This window comes from Scyliorhinus torazame, chromosome 9, assembly GCF_047496885.1.
Source record: "Scyliorhinus torazame isolate Kashiwa2021f chromosome 9, sScyTor2.1, whole genome shotgun sequence".
NCBI classification, from domain to species: domain Eukaryota; kingdom Metazoa; phylum Chordata; class Chondrichthyes; order Carcharhiniformes; family Scyliorhinidae; genus Scyliorhinus; species Scyliorhinus torazame.
Window position 1 is genome coordinate 91,491,105 of NC_092715.1, and position 15,717 is coordinate 91,506,821.

Here is a 15,717-nt window from a genome sequence, read left to right on the forward strand (position 1 = left end):
GTGCCATTTTGTTTGATGATGCTCCTGTGAAGTGCTGGGGGATGTTTTCATATGTTAATCACTCAATATTAATACAGATTTATTTATTTCAACTTCAAATAAAAACACTAAAAACAGATTCATATTTGCTGTTTATCTTCATTTCATTCTTTTGGCATGTTATCAGCTGGATGAACATTATTCTGTAATACTCAGCAGCCATAGTATTCCACCAAGCAAATTAGGAGCTGCTACGCAGATCAACATTACAGTTTTGAAGAATGATGATCCCCATGGTGTGATACAATTCATCACTCAAGAATGTACTAAAACAATAAATGAAAGCAAGGGAGATACTTTGTACACAGGTAAAATAACCCCATGGAGTCATAATGTTATTGATGTTCAAACACATCCCCTTCTAAATGAAATAACTTAATTAACAGAAGAGTAGTAATTTTTGATCTAATATAAAATTAGTTTTACTGAAAGAGTTAGCATATATAGAGATAATATAAATTATAAAAAATCTTTGGTTGAAAATGGTTTGGCCTTGAAGTGTAAAGCCTTGTCATTTTGTAATCAAGACCTCTACCCCAGGTGATTCACTGGATCAATTGCTTTTAAAGGCGAAATATTGTTGGAAGCACTCGGCAGATCAGCCAGTACTCCTGGAGAGGGAAATGGTTCAGAAATTGTTTTGCACTGATGACCTTTTATCAGAACAGGAAAAAGTTGGACAAGTTCTTCTTGTTGCACTCTATTTTAAATAACTTATGCCTATATAACTACACTTACGGGCAGCACGGTAGCACAGCGGTTATCACTGTTGCTTCACAGCGCCAGGGTCCCAGGTTCGATTCCTGGCTTGTGTCACTGTCTGTGCGGAGTCTGCATGTTCTCAGTGTGTCTGTGTGGGTTTCCTCCGGGTGCTCCGGTTTCCTCCCACAAGTACCGAAAGACGTGCTGTTAAGTAATTTGGGCATTCTGAATTCTCTCTCCGTGTACCCGAACACGTGCCGGAATGTGCCGACCAGGGGCTTTTCACTTCATTGCAGTGTTAATGTAAGCCTACTTGTGACAATAAAGATTAGTCTTATAATAAAGCATTTTCTTTTAATTTATCAGCAACCTTTCCAGTCATACGTGACCGAGGAACCTTTGGAGATGTTAGTGTGTTCTGGATTGTAGACCCTATTTTCACAAATGATGTTTACCCAGTCCAAGGTGTGGTCAACTTTAACAATGCTGAATCGTCAAAGAACATCACTCTCCAGTCCCTTCCTGATGCAGTGAGTTCTGTTTTTTCCAGTTCAATGTATTCTAATTAAAATGACAGGTTTAAACAAGCTAAGACTCCTGTTCAGATGATATAAAAATGCTGGAGAAATTGTTGTCATGCAATTAGAAGGTTTAAAGTTCTGGAGTTCTGGGTTAGGGGAAAGTATGTAGAACGGGTGGAGCTTAGGTTGAACTGGCTCTGGTTCTCTTTCCCCCATCTAACTTAATAGAAAATTCTGATTGGTTATGGAACTGAACCTATCTTCTGCCTGCCACATCTGCATTCCAGCAACAGTTTGAGGACATGCTCGCTGACATTACCAGATCGCCACAAATTATTTTGTTGTGCCTTCTTATGACTGGTGGTTGAAATCGACTGGACAGAAGAGACATTATTACTGGGCACACATTCCCAGTAGAGGATTTTTTGAGTGGAAGAAGGGCCTCGAGCTTTACCTCTCAATGGGCTGGGTAATAGCTTGAGATTTGGGAGCTGGAGCTTCTCTTGCACCTTTGAATGCACCATTCATTCCTCTCAAATACTCGGACTCCTTCTCCTCCTATTACTGAGTGGGGGTCATGACTAGGCGAAAACAGTTGGTTAAATTCTTGCCCTGTTGCACTTCTGTTTTGGCACGATTCTCCCAAAAAGTGTCATTTTGGGTGGGTTTGGCAGGGTGTTTCCTGCTGGCTTTTTGGGTGACATCCTGACCTGTATTCATCCACACATAGTCATTTTTTGAGAGCTTAGGGAGATTCTCACCTGTCAAACCCACATTTAGAAATGTTTTCAGCCAGACCGGTTCCTCAAAGATCAGGGCGGCATCTTGAAAGGGTGCTCCGATCTCTCTCTTTTCGTAAATTTAGAGTACGCAATTCTTTTTTTTTTCACAATTAAGGGGCAATTTAGTGTGGCCAATTTACCTACCCTGCATATCCTTTTGGGTTGTGGGGGTGAGACCCACGCAAACACTGGGAGAATGCGCAAACTCCACAAGACAGTGACCCGGGCCGGGATCAAACCTGGGTCCTCAGCGCCATGAGTCAGCAGTGCTAACCTCTGTGCCACCATGCTACCCTGCCCTAATCTCTCGAAGTGAACTTGAGGGTCCCCCATACACCCCACCCATTGGCAATGCAACCTCCCCCCACCAAAGATGACCATCATCCCCCCCCCCGCCAATCCACGTAAACACATCCTCTATGGAGTCGCTTAGGACAACCGCCCTTCTGGATCCCCACCCTTTCTGGACCCCACAACCGTCATACCCCCTCTTTCATGGGCATGGCCACCTTTGGGTCCTGACCCTTGGTGCCATCCTGGCACTCTGTTACTGCAAGCCTGGCACCCAGCAGTTCTCCTGACACTCTGGCACTTGCAGTGTGGCCCCCCACCCCAACCTCCCAAGTGAGCACACCCACTATGGGGTTGCTGAGGACTCCCGCCCTTTCTGGACCCCTGCCCTTTCTGGACCCCGCATCCATCATACCCCCTCTTTCATGGGAAAGGCCACCCTCAGGTCCTGACCCTTGGTGCCAACCTGGCACTACGGTACTGCCAGCCTGGCACCCGGCAGTTCACCTGACACCCTGGCACTTTCAGGGTGCCAGGTTGGCATTGCTAGATTGCCCAGCTACTGGGGAAATGCCAGGTCACTGCCCTGCCCAGTCCCCAACCGCCTGGAGGGTTTTAATGGCCTCCAAGACCCCTGGTATGTCACCTGATAGACAGGTATCCAGGCCTAACATTTGAGCTGGGGAGAATGAAAATGCAGTGCACGCCTGGCATGTGGGGGACGAGATCTGTAACTTGCGCAGGTACCTTGTGCACTGACAAGGTAAATAATGGGGGTTGGGATCCTCAAGCCCACTTCCTTTCTTTGCTGCATTGATGTTACCTTGGGCTACCTCAAAAATTCTTCCAGCTTGCCCTTTTTAGATCCAGTTGCTCTGAGCCAGCACAAGTTCCATTTTAGGTTTCCTGAAGGCCCAACATTCGGGAGTTGTCATTCGTAAAGAGCAAGGAACTAATTGTGCTGTGCATCTATATCCCATGCTGTCACATTCACTGTCACACTGCAGTCATGTGCCAAGTAACAATGCATCAGTCTGCAAACCACATGATACATTTGATGAAGTCCCAGCGTTCATGTCTGAAGCATGTTTATTTTGAAGTAATAGGATCCAAAAGACATAACTGGAGTTGAAGAATAGGTTACTTTAAGCCTGTCACTGAGATATTCCCAGTGGGGAGTGAAACTATTTTACACTGGTTTAATCTTTTCTATAGAGTAAGTTGAACTAGATGAATCTGCTTTGGTAAGAAAAATGACACCGTTAGAATGCAACGTAACATGAATTTCTCACAATGGTAATGAGTGTCCCAATCAACACTATCTTCCAGAATTTACTTTCTCACACTCTTCTGTAGATATCTAAGAGTGAATGCCTATACAACAATAGTTTAAACAATTGACCCCACACAGACTCTTTGTTTCAGTGGGATCACGAGATGAGATGACCAGCATGCACTTGCTGTGCATGCTCCAATGGAGCTGGGTTGATGATTATCTTAATGTACTTCAGTATGTAGTAAGAATCAATAAGAGTTGCGTTTATATAGCACCTGTGGGGCAGCAGGATGGCACGGTTGTTAATACTGCTGTCTTATAATGCCATGGACCCAGGTTCAATTCCAGGTAACTGTCTGTGTGGAGTTTGCACTTTCTCCCAGTATCTGCATGGGTTTCCTCCGGGTGCTCCAGTTCCAAGAACAAAGAACAATACAGCAGGGGAACAGGCCCTTCGGCCCTCCAAGCCTGCGCCGCTCACGTGTCCTGTCTAGACCAACCTCCTGTCTCCTTCTATACCCCGTCTGTTCAGGTGTCTGTCCAGATAAGTCTTAAAGGCCGTTAATGTATCTGCCTCACCCACCTCATTTGGCAGTGCATTCCAGGCCACCACCGCCCTCTGTGTAAAAAATACTTCCCCCGCATATCTCCGCTGAACCTTTCCCCCCTCACCTTGAACTTGTGTTCACTTGTAATTGTCATTTCCATCCCACAAAGATGTGCAGGTTAGGTGGATTGGCCATGATAAAAAAAAATGCCCCTTAATGTCCAGGGATGTACAGGTTAGATGGGGTTACAGGAATAGGGTGGAGGAATTGTCCTAGATGGGGTGTTCTTTCAGAGGGTCAGTGCAGACTCTATGGGCCGAATGGTCCCCTTCTGCACTGTAGAGAATGTATGATTCTTATTGTGGAAGACGTTGCAAGTTATCGAAACATAATCAAACAAAAACGGATGCTGGGCTAAAAGTAGGTGGGGTGGCTAAAAGCTGAACTGAAGAATTATGTTTCAAAGAGAGGAGAGAAATTTAGGGGAACTTCAGAAAATAGACCCTCAATTGCTGAAGGCACAGTCACCTGTGTTGGTTCAAAGGTTGTGAGTCAGAGAAATCAAAGAGGATTGAATCTTCACCAACCAGCCCCCAGCACCATCACACGTCATTCTTGGCACAGACAATTTAAAAATTAATTTACGAGATGTAGGCTTCGCTGGTTAGGCCAGCATTTATTGCTCATCAGAGCTGGTGGTGAGTTAGTTGCCTTCTTGAACCTTGAGGTGTAGGTACAGCCACTGTGCTGTTCAGGAGGGAGTTCCAGGATTTTGCCGGGGGTTTGGAAGGTGTTGTCGAAGGATCCTTGGTGAGTTACTGCAGTGCATCTTGTGGATGGTACAGACAGCTGTCACTGTCCATTGGTGGTGGAGGGTTTGAATGTTTGTGGAAGGGGGAGCAGCCAAGCGGGCTGCTTTGTCCTGGATGGTGTCGAGCTTCTTGAGTGGTGTTGGAGCTGCACTCATCCAGGCAAGTGAGGAGTATTCCATTACACTCCTGACTTGTGCCTTATAGATGGTGGACAGGCTTTGGGGGGTCAGGAGGTGAGTTACCCGCTGTAGGATTCCTAGCCTTTGACCTGCCCTGTTAGCCACAGTATTAATATGGCTAGTCCAGTTCAGTTTCTAAAAAATAGTAACCTCCAGGATGTTGATTATGGGGGATTCAGCAATGGTAATGCCATTGCATGTCAAGGGGTGGTGATTAGATCCTCTCTTGGCAGAGATGGTCATTGCCTGGCACTTGTGTGGCACGAATGTAACTTGTCACTTTTCAGCCCAAGCCTGGATTTTGTCCAGGGCCTTGCTGCATTTCGACATGGATGGCTTCATTATCTGAGAAGTCGTGAATGGTGCTGAACATTGTGCAATCATCCGCAAACATCCCACTTCTGACCTTATGATGGAAGGGAGGTCATTGATGAAGATGGTTGGGCCTAGGACACTATCCTGAGGAAGTCCTGCAGTGATGATCTGGAGCTGAGATGATTGACCTCCAATCACCACAACCATCTTCCTTTGTGCCAGGTATGACTCCAATCAATGGAGAGTTTTCCCCCTGATTCCCATTGACTCCAGCTTAGCTAGGGCTCCTTGAAGCCATACTCAATCAAGTGCTGCCTTGATGTCAAGGGCAGTCACTCTCTCCTCTCCTCTGGCATTCAGCTTTTTTGTTCATGATTGAACCAAGGCTGTAATGAGGTCAGGGGCTGAGTGACCCTGGTGGAACCCAAACTGAGCATTGTGAGCAGGTTACTGCTGAGTAAGTGCCGCTTGATAGCACTGTTGATGATTCCTTCCATCACTTTTCTGATGATGGATGTCATGATATTCAAACACACACATCATGATAGACACACCAACAGACAAATCAGAACACACAACACCACAACCAATGACAGAAAGATATAAAAGCACAGACACGACCCCCGGTGGTCAGTATTAGCTGCAGAGGAGGACCAGGACAGATCGGTTACCAAACACACTCAGGGAGACAGCACGTGCAGAGTATCCAGAACGAACTGTATTATAAGAGTTAAAATAAAATAGAGTTGTACCACATACAACTGTGTTGGCTCATCTGTGCACCAGAGCACCCAACACCACATGGTACAGGAGTGGATCGATACCTGCCGGCATACCTCAGTGTACAGAGACAACCAGCAGTGCCCAGGCAAAATGATAGAGCTCCCGGTTCCGCAGCCGCTCCAGTGCTACGGCGATCTCCGCGAAAACTGGCGGCGATTCCGGCAATGGTTCGAATTGTTCCTGGTGGCAGCTGAACTCCAAGACCTGGATGATAGCGAAAAAATTGAATTTCTCCTCACCATCGCCGGTGCAAGGGCAAGAGAAATATTCACAAGGTTCAGGTTCTTCAGGAGGCAGCAAAGGTACGATTACCAGGCAGTCCTGGACAAATTCTCCAAGTACTGTGAAGAAAACGCAATCCAATCGGCAAGTAAAGGTAAGAAAAGCTGCAGTACTCACCTCGTGGCTGGGATCCCGGAGCCCGAATTCCCAGAGGCCGAAATCCCGGGCCTGAGAGAGGGCTGGGTCGAGGTCGGCGGCCATCTTGCTAAAGGTATCACGCTAGCACAGTTGCGCGAGCAGTGCGCAGAACCGAAAGTTTCGTTTGCGCATGCGCGAGATGCTGCGCATGCACAGTCCAGAAAATGGCCATCGGTAAAGGAACAGCGATCTGAGCATGCGCAGTCGCTTCCTACGTGCTACATACCGAGCGTCAGGATGTCAGAGGCCCCAGACTGCACCAATTTAAAGGGGAAATGTCCCAAATCCAATTTAAAAGGGAAACGTCCCAAATCAAAAAAACTAAAATCTGTTAAAGCTGTAAAACAACCTTCCCTCACCTGGAATGACAGCACATTGCCGCAAATTGACCCAGGAGATGAATTTGACCTCCGAAGAACCCTCCGACAAGCAGTTACCTACGCACAAGCCGATGATTCCGACCTTGAATACTTCGATGACGATCTTTACAGTGTTTCCGGACCTCGCGAGCCCAATGATAGCTCCGTGGTCCTATACGACTATGACTCGGACGAACCTTTCGTGTTGCACATTGGCGGCCCCCACATTGAATCCGACGCAGATGCGGATTCATTTTTCGGATTTGAGGATCTTCAATCCAGCAGATATGACGTTCCAACTTATCAGTACCGGATGATGCTGCAGCCTGACATTAACAGACAGGGAGCGGTGCAAGCACACGGAGAGCGCCCTGCTGCCACACAGAGCGTGGTCCACGTCCCGCTCAACGTTCCCGACTCTATGAAAGAAGACATGCAAGACTCCAGAGTGCAGTCCTCGCATGAACCAGAAGTGACTCCAGTGTCACAAGCTTCCACAGCAAGCTCGTGGACAGACTCCACAATTGCAGAAATGCAAGACTCCAGAGCGCAGTCCTTGCACGGACAAGAAGTGACTCCAGTGTCACAAGCCTCCACAGAGAGCTCGTGGACAGCCTCCACGATAGAAGCAACGCAAGACTCCAGAGCGCAGTCCTTGCACGAACAAGAAGTGACTCCAGTGTCACAAGCCTCCACAGAGAGCTCGTGGACAGCCTCCACGATAGAAGCAACGCAAGACTCCAGAGCGCAGTCCTTGCACGAACAAGAAGTGACTCCAGTGTCACAAGCCTCCACAGAGAGCTCGTGGACAGCCTCCACGATAGAAGCAACGCAAGACTCCAATGTGCAGTCCTTGCAGGAACAAGACCATGAGGGTCTAGCAACCTCTCCTGACCAACCAGCGGCAGACGATGCAAGTCTGCCATGCTCACGTGAACAGCAAGAAGGCTATAACAGCCTACCATGCTCCACTACACAGCAGCATGAACATGACGGTCTCTCATGCTACAATGAAGGGCACAGCGCTGAAGACTGTTCAAGCCCAACTGAAGACAAGCCAAAGGAATCGCCTCGTCCAAGCCCGAAGAAAAAAGGTTTATGCGCTGACCTTCAGGATCATTATAGCCGAACAGAGATTAATAATGCTGCACGGCCACAGAAGGATGCTGAGGATTTGCTAACGAAATTAATTGAATGTTTAACTTGCAAGGAGCAGACTGAGAATTGCCAGTGTTTTAGTACGGATCGAAAAAATGGACAAGACATTGATCCTCAGGTAATGGAAATAACACAACCTGAATCATATCTACAGCAGGGACAAATGTCTCCCTTCAACACAACGCCGCAAAATCCCAACTTCGGAGACCAGCAGTTAGTCAGTAATGACTCTTCAAACCTTGAGGGGAACATTAATTGCATTGAACCTATACACACTCCCCTGATTATTGAGCAGAACATTGGAGCAAGAATCCTGAGGACACCGACATCGAGTAGCCAGATAACGAATTTAAAACCCACAGCAGTTTCAAGTGAACCAAGTGTGCTTTCCACTAATGGTGAAGATGCAGATAAGGTCGACCCGATTATCCATTGTACCACACTAACCCCAGTGATTAAGCAGTTATGTATGGGGAGTATAATGTGGGCAATTGAGAACAGTAAAAGAGAGACTGTGACCATGCCAGTCCCAGCAAAATCAGACCCAGAGACCATGAAGGCATGTACATTAGACAAAGATACATATGAGGTACCTGAGAAGAAAAGTGAAACGGAATGTTCTTTGGAAAATAGTACAATGTCGATAGAAACATTGGATCCTATATTCGAGACCATACATATGGGAGAATTTGGGGGTAATAAACAAGGTTCTGCAATGTCTGGGGGAAGATTTAAAATTCCAAAGAAGAAAAGCCCAAATGAAGGACAACGGCAAGACAATGACAGTCCACCGACATGGTGTGCACCACCAGATGAAAACTCTGACAATTTACCCAACCCTAGTGAACAGCAAGCTGCTAATGAGGATCTATCCACGGGATGTGAGACGAGTGACGACAGCATCCCACTTCCCATGCAAAAGGTGCAAGGTGACAGACCTCGCCTAGTGCGTACCGAGGCACTCGACGATCACGGTGGGACCACTGACGACTGCGGTGGCGGCGCACCGCTTCCACCCTCGATGGCTCGACCCTCTCCACTGGTTGGTGCATTCCTGCATGTTCCGACTCCAGAAGTGCAGCTTCAGGGAATCTCGGCTGCCTCCAGTGAACCTGTTGGGACTCCGGACGGGGGGCATCGACGGAAGGCAGACCGGACTCCAGATGGGGAGCAGCCAAGCGCCGACTCTGATTTGCGCACGCCAGACCTTGCTCCGGACGGGCGGTGTCGCGGCCTCGGTGATGGCACGCTCAGGGTGACGGCGGATGCCACGGCGACAGGGAATGGATCGCGTGGCAGTCCCACTGGGTCGGCAGTGGCAACCAGCACCGGCGGTCCAAGATGGACACACCAATTCGCGCCATCGCCAGACGTTGATGCGAGCAACAATTCTCTCTCCAAGGCGACATGCTTCGACGTTTCTCTGCGGAGTCGCCCTTCCGGCACAGCAGGTGGCCGGAACCAGCGTGCACGGTCTCGGCCAACTTCCACATCTGGTACAGTCATCGCCTTGCATGATATTAGTGATGGTGCTACTTCGATGGCAACGACCCATCGGCTACAAGATGCCGTCCACCACAAACATAAAAAGAAAAAGACTCCACCTTGTTCCTGGCATGCAGGGCGGATGGATTGGTGCGTAGGCGCAATCAGCGAGCTTTGCGCCGCCTTCCACGCTCGCAACTGAACCGTACGCACACGCCGGATCCTCCACTGGTTCCCAAGGATGACTTCGTGGAGATGCCACGGATCATGCCCCTTCCATCGCCACCAGAACCAAACCACAGCCAAGGCACCACTAACAAAGATGTTGAATGTTATATTTGCACGAATGAAAAAACCAAGCACTGCACGAAGTACAACAAATGGTAAAGTAGAGACTTCGGCAACAGCATCACCTCCAACAGTCCAAGGTGAACCAGTGTGACCCCAAATCTCCACAGCTGAACCGGCTTGAGGACCAGCCCATTCTTGAGGCGGTCACCCATTAGACTGGACTTATAACGCTGTTCATACGTTCAAAAAGTCAAACACTTCTGTATTATAACCTGTTGTTGTTTATTGTTCCAGATATCGTCTGACCGGACCAATGTTCAAGTTTTTTTTTTCTCTCGCATCCAATTTTTGTTATGGTACAACCTTGTTAGTGTGACGCACCCGACATCGCCCCATGTAAATAGTTACGTCATAAACACACGCTGTACACAACACACACACACACTCTTAGATGCACTCACGACACGATTATATTTATAACCACGTAGGCACATATCTTTGTAAAAAGGGGGGATGTCATGATATTCAAACACACACATCATGATAGACACACCAACAGACAAATCAGAACACACAACACCACAACCAATGACAGAAAGATATAAAAGCACAGACACGACCCCCGGTGGTCAGTATTAGCTGCAGAGGAGGACCAGGACAGATCGGTTACCAAACACACTCAGGGAGACAGCACGTGCAGAGTATCCAGAACGAACTGTATTATAAGAGTTAAAATAAAATAGAGTTGTACCACATACAACTGTGTTGGCTCATCTGTGCACCAGAGCACCCAACACCACAATGGAGAGTAGACTGATTGAGTGGTAATTGGCTGGGTTGGCTTTGTCCTGTTCCATGGGCACTTTTCCACATCGCCAGTGTTGTGGCTGTTTTGGAACAGCTTGGCTAGAGGTGCTGCCAGTTCTGGAGCACAAGTCTTCAGTACTATTGCCAGAATATTGTCAGGGCCCATAGTCCTTGCAATACTATGTGCTTTCCGCCGTTTTGTGATATCACGTGGAATGAATCGTATTGGCTGAATACTGACGTCTGAGATGCTGAGGATCTCCAGAAGAGATCAAGATGGATCATCCAGTCGGCACTTCTGGCTGAAAAAGGTTGCGAATATCTCAGTCTTATCTTTTGCACATATGTGCTCGGCTCGTCCATCATTGAGGATGGGGAAATTTGGGGAGTCTCCTCCTCCAGTGAATTGTTTAATTGTCCACCACCATTCATGGCTGGATGTGGCAGGACTACAAAGCTTAGATCTGATGGGTTTGTTGTGAAATCACTTAGCTCTGTCAATTACTTGCTGCTTATGCTGTTTGGCACACATGTAGTCCTGTGTTGTAGCTTTACCAGGTTGACACCTCATTTTTAGGTATGCCTGCCGTTGCTCCTGGAATTCTCTCCTGTACTCTTCATTGTACCATGGTCGATCCTCTGGTTTGATGGTAATGATAGTGGGGGATATGCTGGGCCATGAGATTGCAGATTGTGGTTGAATACAATTCTGCTGCTGATGGCCCACAGAGCTTCATGGATGCCCAGTTTAGAGTTGCTACATCTGTTTGAAGTCTATCCCATTTGGCACGGTGGTCATGCCACACAACACGATGGAGGGTATCCTCAATGTGAAGACGGGACTTTGTCTCCACAAGAACTGTCTGGTGGTCACTTCTACCGATACTATCATGGACAGATGCACCTGAAGCAGGAAGATTGGTGAGGATGAGGTCACGTATGTTTTTCCCTCTTGTTGGTTCCCTCACCATCTGCTGCAGTCTAACTATGTCCCTCAGGACCAGCCAGCTTGGTCTGCGATGGTACTACCGAGCCACTCTTGGTGATGGAAATTGAAGTCCCACAACCAGAGCATATTCTGTGCCCTTGCCAACCTCAGTGCTTCCTCCAAGTGGTGCTCAACATGGAGGAGTACGGATTCATCTACGGATGATGGCCCATATGTGGTAATCAGCAGGAGGTTTTCTTGCCCATGTTTAACCTGAAACCATTAGACTTCATGTGGTCCAGAGTCGATGCTGAGGCCTCCCAGGGCAACTCCCTCCCCACAGTATATCACTGTGCTGCCAACTCCCTGGCTGGATTGTCAACATATTGTATCAAAAGGCCCTCCTGGACACATAAACTGTTCTCCATCCAAGCCCCTGTCTGTAAGGGCTTCCCAGTCAATATGGGAGAAGTTAAAATCGCTCATCATGACTACCCTGCTTTTTTCACACCTTTTCATTATCTGACTGCACAACTGCTCCTCTGTCTTCTGCGGGCTGTTGGGAGGTCTATAGAACACTCCCAACATTGTGATTTACAAGACCCTCCCTCCAATGTGTTCTCTCTCAACACAGCTGTGATCTGCTCCCTAATCAGCAATGCAACTCCCCCATCTGTTTTGTTTTCCCCTTCTGTCCCGCCTAAAACAACGATATCCCAGAAACTTAAGCTGCCAGTCCTGTCCCTCCTTTAACCATGTCTCCATAATTGCAAATACACCATAGTTCCATGCTGTTACCCAGACTCTCAGTTCATCTGTTTTACCTGTCATACTTCTTGCATTGAAGCAAACGCACTCCAGACCCACAGTCCCACTGAGCTCCAGGGCTTCCCTCTGCCTGCTTTTATTCTGCTCTATGTTTATCTCAGTCTCACCTTTTCTCCCCAGTCTCTACACTTACTGGCCTGCTGTTCCGGTTCCCACCCCCCTGCCATACTAGTTTAAATCCTCCCGAACAGCACTAGCAAACCCGTAATGTTGGACAGCACATTCAATTTCAGACTAGACGACCCCTCGCCAGACAGATGGCAGTGGGTTTCACCTCCAGCACTGCATTCCCAAAGTGCAGGCCATCATAGATTGCGCCCACGTAGCCATTGCGCCACAGCGTAACTGCCAGTCAGATTCATCAACTTCTGCCTGGTCTGTGACCTCAAGAAGAGTTTTCTCCATGTGTTCACTTGCTTTCCTGGCAGCTGCCATGACTCCATTTGCCAGTTCCTACTGCCTCAGATTTTCATTCCAACCCATGATGTGCATGAATGGATCTGCGGGAACAAGGGACATCCCTTGACAACATGGCTATACATTCTTTTCTATGGAACCTCAGACAGGCACAGGCGGTACAACCAATAGCAATTGCTAAGCCGGACAACAAATCAGGAGGTCAGCCAGCTTTTGAAGATGAATTCCCAGTGCTTGGATAGGATGAGTAGTTTCCTGTGGTGAACTCTTGTAAGGATCTCGATCATTGTGGTGGTTTGTTGTGCTCTCCATTACATGGCCCTTCAGAAAGATGTTGGTCTTGAGGATGGTGAAGACCTGGAAGGAGACAGTTTGTTAGGGTAGGAGCAGGAAAAAAGAAAGGAGGTGGGATTGGAGGCTCAAAAAGATGATGTTGAACAGAGACGTGTCCTTGTTGATGGAACCCTCCCTCCTCCAACTCATTGACCTCCTACGTTACATCCAGGTTGGCATTGATGAAGTGATGGACAACCCTGCCATGGGTGCCAGGCCTTTGGCTTCCCTGTTACATCTCGCCTCCCTCTGGTGCTGCAGAAGGCTTTTGCAGATTACTCCCTTTGGCAACCAGCAGCCTCAGTAATGGCTGCTATGTGGAGTCTAAATCAGCCCCACATTTCACTTGACCCATCTCTGTTCCTGATACCACTGGCTCCAAATGGGTTTAAACCCTGTCTCCATCTAAATTAAGGTCTCATCCCTGTGAAAATGTTCAATCCGTTTCCAACTGAGAGGAGTTTCTGAAATAAAGACTGGAATTCTCCAGCCGGTGAGATTCTCTGTTTCCACTGGCAGCAGCCCCCCCCCCCCCCCCACCCTGCTGGTAAGATTTAGATTTATTGTCACGTGTACCAAGGTGCAGTGAAAAATATTGTTCTGCGTACAGTCTTGGCAGATCATTCCATGTTTGAAAAACATAGGACAAAAGATAAATACACATAGACAGAGACATCGGGTGAAGCATATGGAGTATAATCCGAACGACAGTAGAAAAGATGGATTGGATTTGTTTATTGTCACGTGTACCGAGGCACAGTGAAAAGTATTGTTCTGCGTACAATCCAGACAGATCATTTCATACATGAAAAAAAAACATAGGGCATACATAAAAACACAATATAAATACATAGACACAGGCATCGGGTGAAGCATAGAGGAGTGCAGTACCAGTCAGTAGAGAAGATGTGTAAAGAGATCAGATCAGTCCATAAGAGGGTCATTTAGGAGTCTGGTAAGAGGGGGAAGAAGCTGTTTTTGAATCTTTCAGTGCCTGTTCTCAGACTTTTGTATCTACTGTCCAATGGAAGAAGTTGGGTCATGATCGATGCGAAGATAGATCAGTTCAGTTCATAAGAGGGTCATTCAGGAGACTGGTAAAAGCGGTGAAGAAGTTGTTGTTGAATCTTCTGCCCGATGGAAGAGGTTGGAATAGAGAATAACCCGGGTGGGAGGGGTCTTTGATTATGCTGCCCACTATCACAAGGCAACGGGAAGTGTAGACAGAGTCAATGGATGGGAGGTGGATTTGCGTGATAGACTTGGCTGTACGACTCTCTGTAGTTTCTTACGTTCTTGGGTCAAGCAGTTGCCATACCAAGCTGTGATGCAACCAGATAGGATGCTTTCTATGGTGCATCTGTAAAAATTGGTAAGAGTCAATGTGGACATGCCGAATTTCCTTTATTTCCTAGGAATTATAGGCGAGGTTGTACTTTCTTGGTTGTAGTGTCGAAGTGGGTGGAACAGGGCAGATTATTGGTGATGTGTACACCTAGGAATTGAAGCTGTCAACCATCTCCACCTCGGCACCATTGATGTAGGCAGGTTGTGTACGACACTTCTCTTCCTGAATTTGATGACCAGCTCTTTAGTTTTGTTAACATTGAAGGAGAGATTGTTGCCGTTGCATCATGCCATTTTGTTCTCTATCTCTCTCCTGTACTCTGACTCATTGTATGCTTGCGATCCGATCCCCTACAGTCGTGTCATCGGCAAACTTGTTGATGGAGTTGGAGCAGAATTTTGCCAGAAAATCATATGTGTAGTAGGGTGCTAAGTACGCAACCTTTTGGGGCCCCAGTATTGCGGACTATCTTGGAGGAGGTGTCGTTGTTTACCCTTTGTGATTGTGGTCTATGGGTCAGGAAGTCGAGGATCCAGCTGCAGAGGGAGGAGCCAAGTCCTAGGTTTTGGAGTTTTGATACGAGCTTGGCTGGGATTATGGTGTTGAAGGCAGAGCTGTTATCACTGAATAGGAGTCTGATGTAGGAGTCCTTGTTGTCGAGATTCTCCAAAGGTGAGTGAAGGGCCAGGGAGATGGCGTCTGCTGTGGACCGGTTGTGGTGGTATGCAAATTGCAGTGGACCAAGGCATTCTGGAAGTATGGAGTTGATGGGCGAAATTCTCCGTTATCGGCGGAAACTCCGCCGATCGGCGCAAAAAACGGCGCAAATCCCACTTGCGTCACGTCATAAAAATGGGCCGATAGACTGCGGCCCGAAATGGGCTAGCAGCGACGTAACGGGATCCGCGCTTGCGCAGTGGTTCACGCCGTGCAGCGTCATACGCGCTGCATGGCGTGACGGCTCATAAGGCCGCGCAGCTCCCCCCCACCCGACCGGAACAGCCGACCGCAACACCCGACTTGATGGCTGGCCGTCGCTCAGCCCCGAGGTTCGAGTCACGCGATGTGGAGGCGCTCCTGGACGCGGTGGAGCAG

The 15,717-nt window shown here is 47.9% G+C and overlaps 1 protein-coding gene across 1 annotated transcript in view; it reads left to right on the forward strand.

Moving 5' to 3' along the window:
• The window catches only part of adgrv1 (adhesion G protein-coupled receptor V1), a 981,490-nt gene that overhangs the window by 138,825 nt on the left and 826,948 nt on the right, over window positions 1–15,717 (forward strand). The window contains exons 14-15 of the mRNA XM_072516264.1: window positions 167–347; window positions 1,108–1,271. Of these exons, the coding sequence (XP_072372365.1) occupies window positions 167–347; window positions 1,108–1,271 (345 nt within the window). The remainder of the gene's footprint in view (window positions 1–166; window positions 348–1,107; window positions 1,272–15,717) is intronic.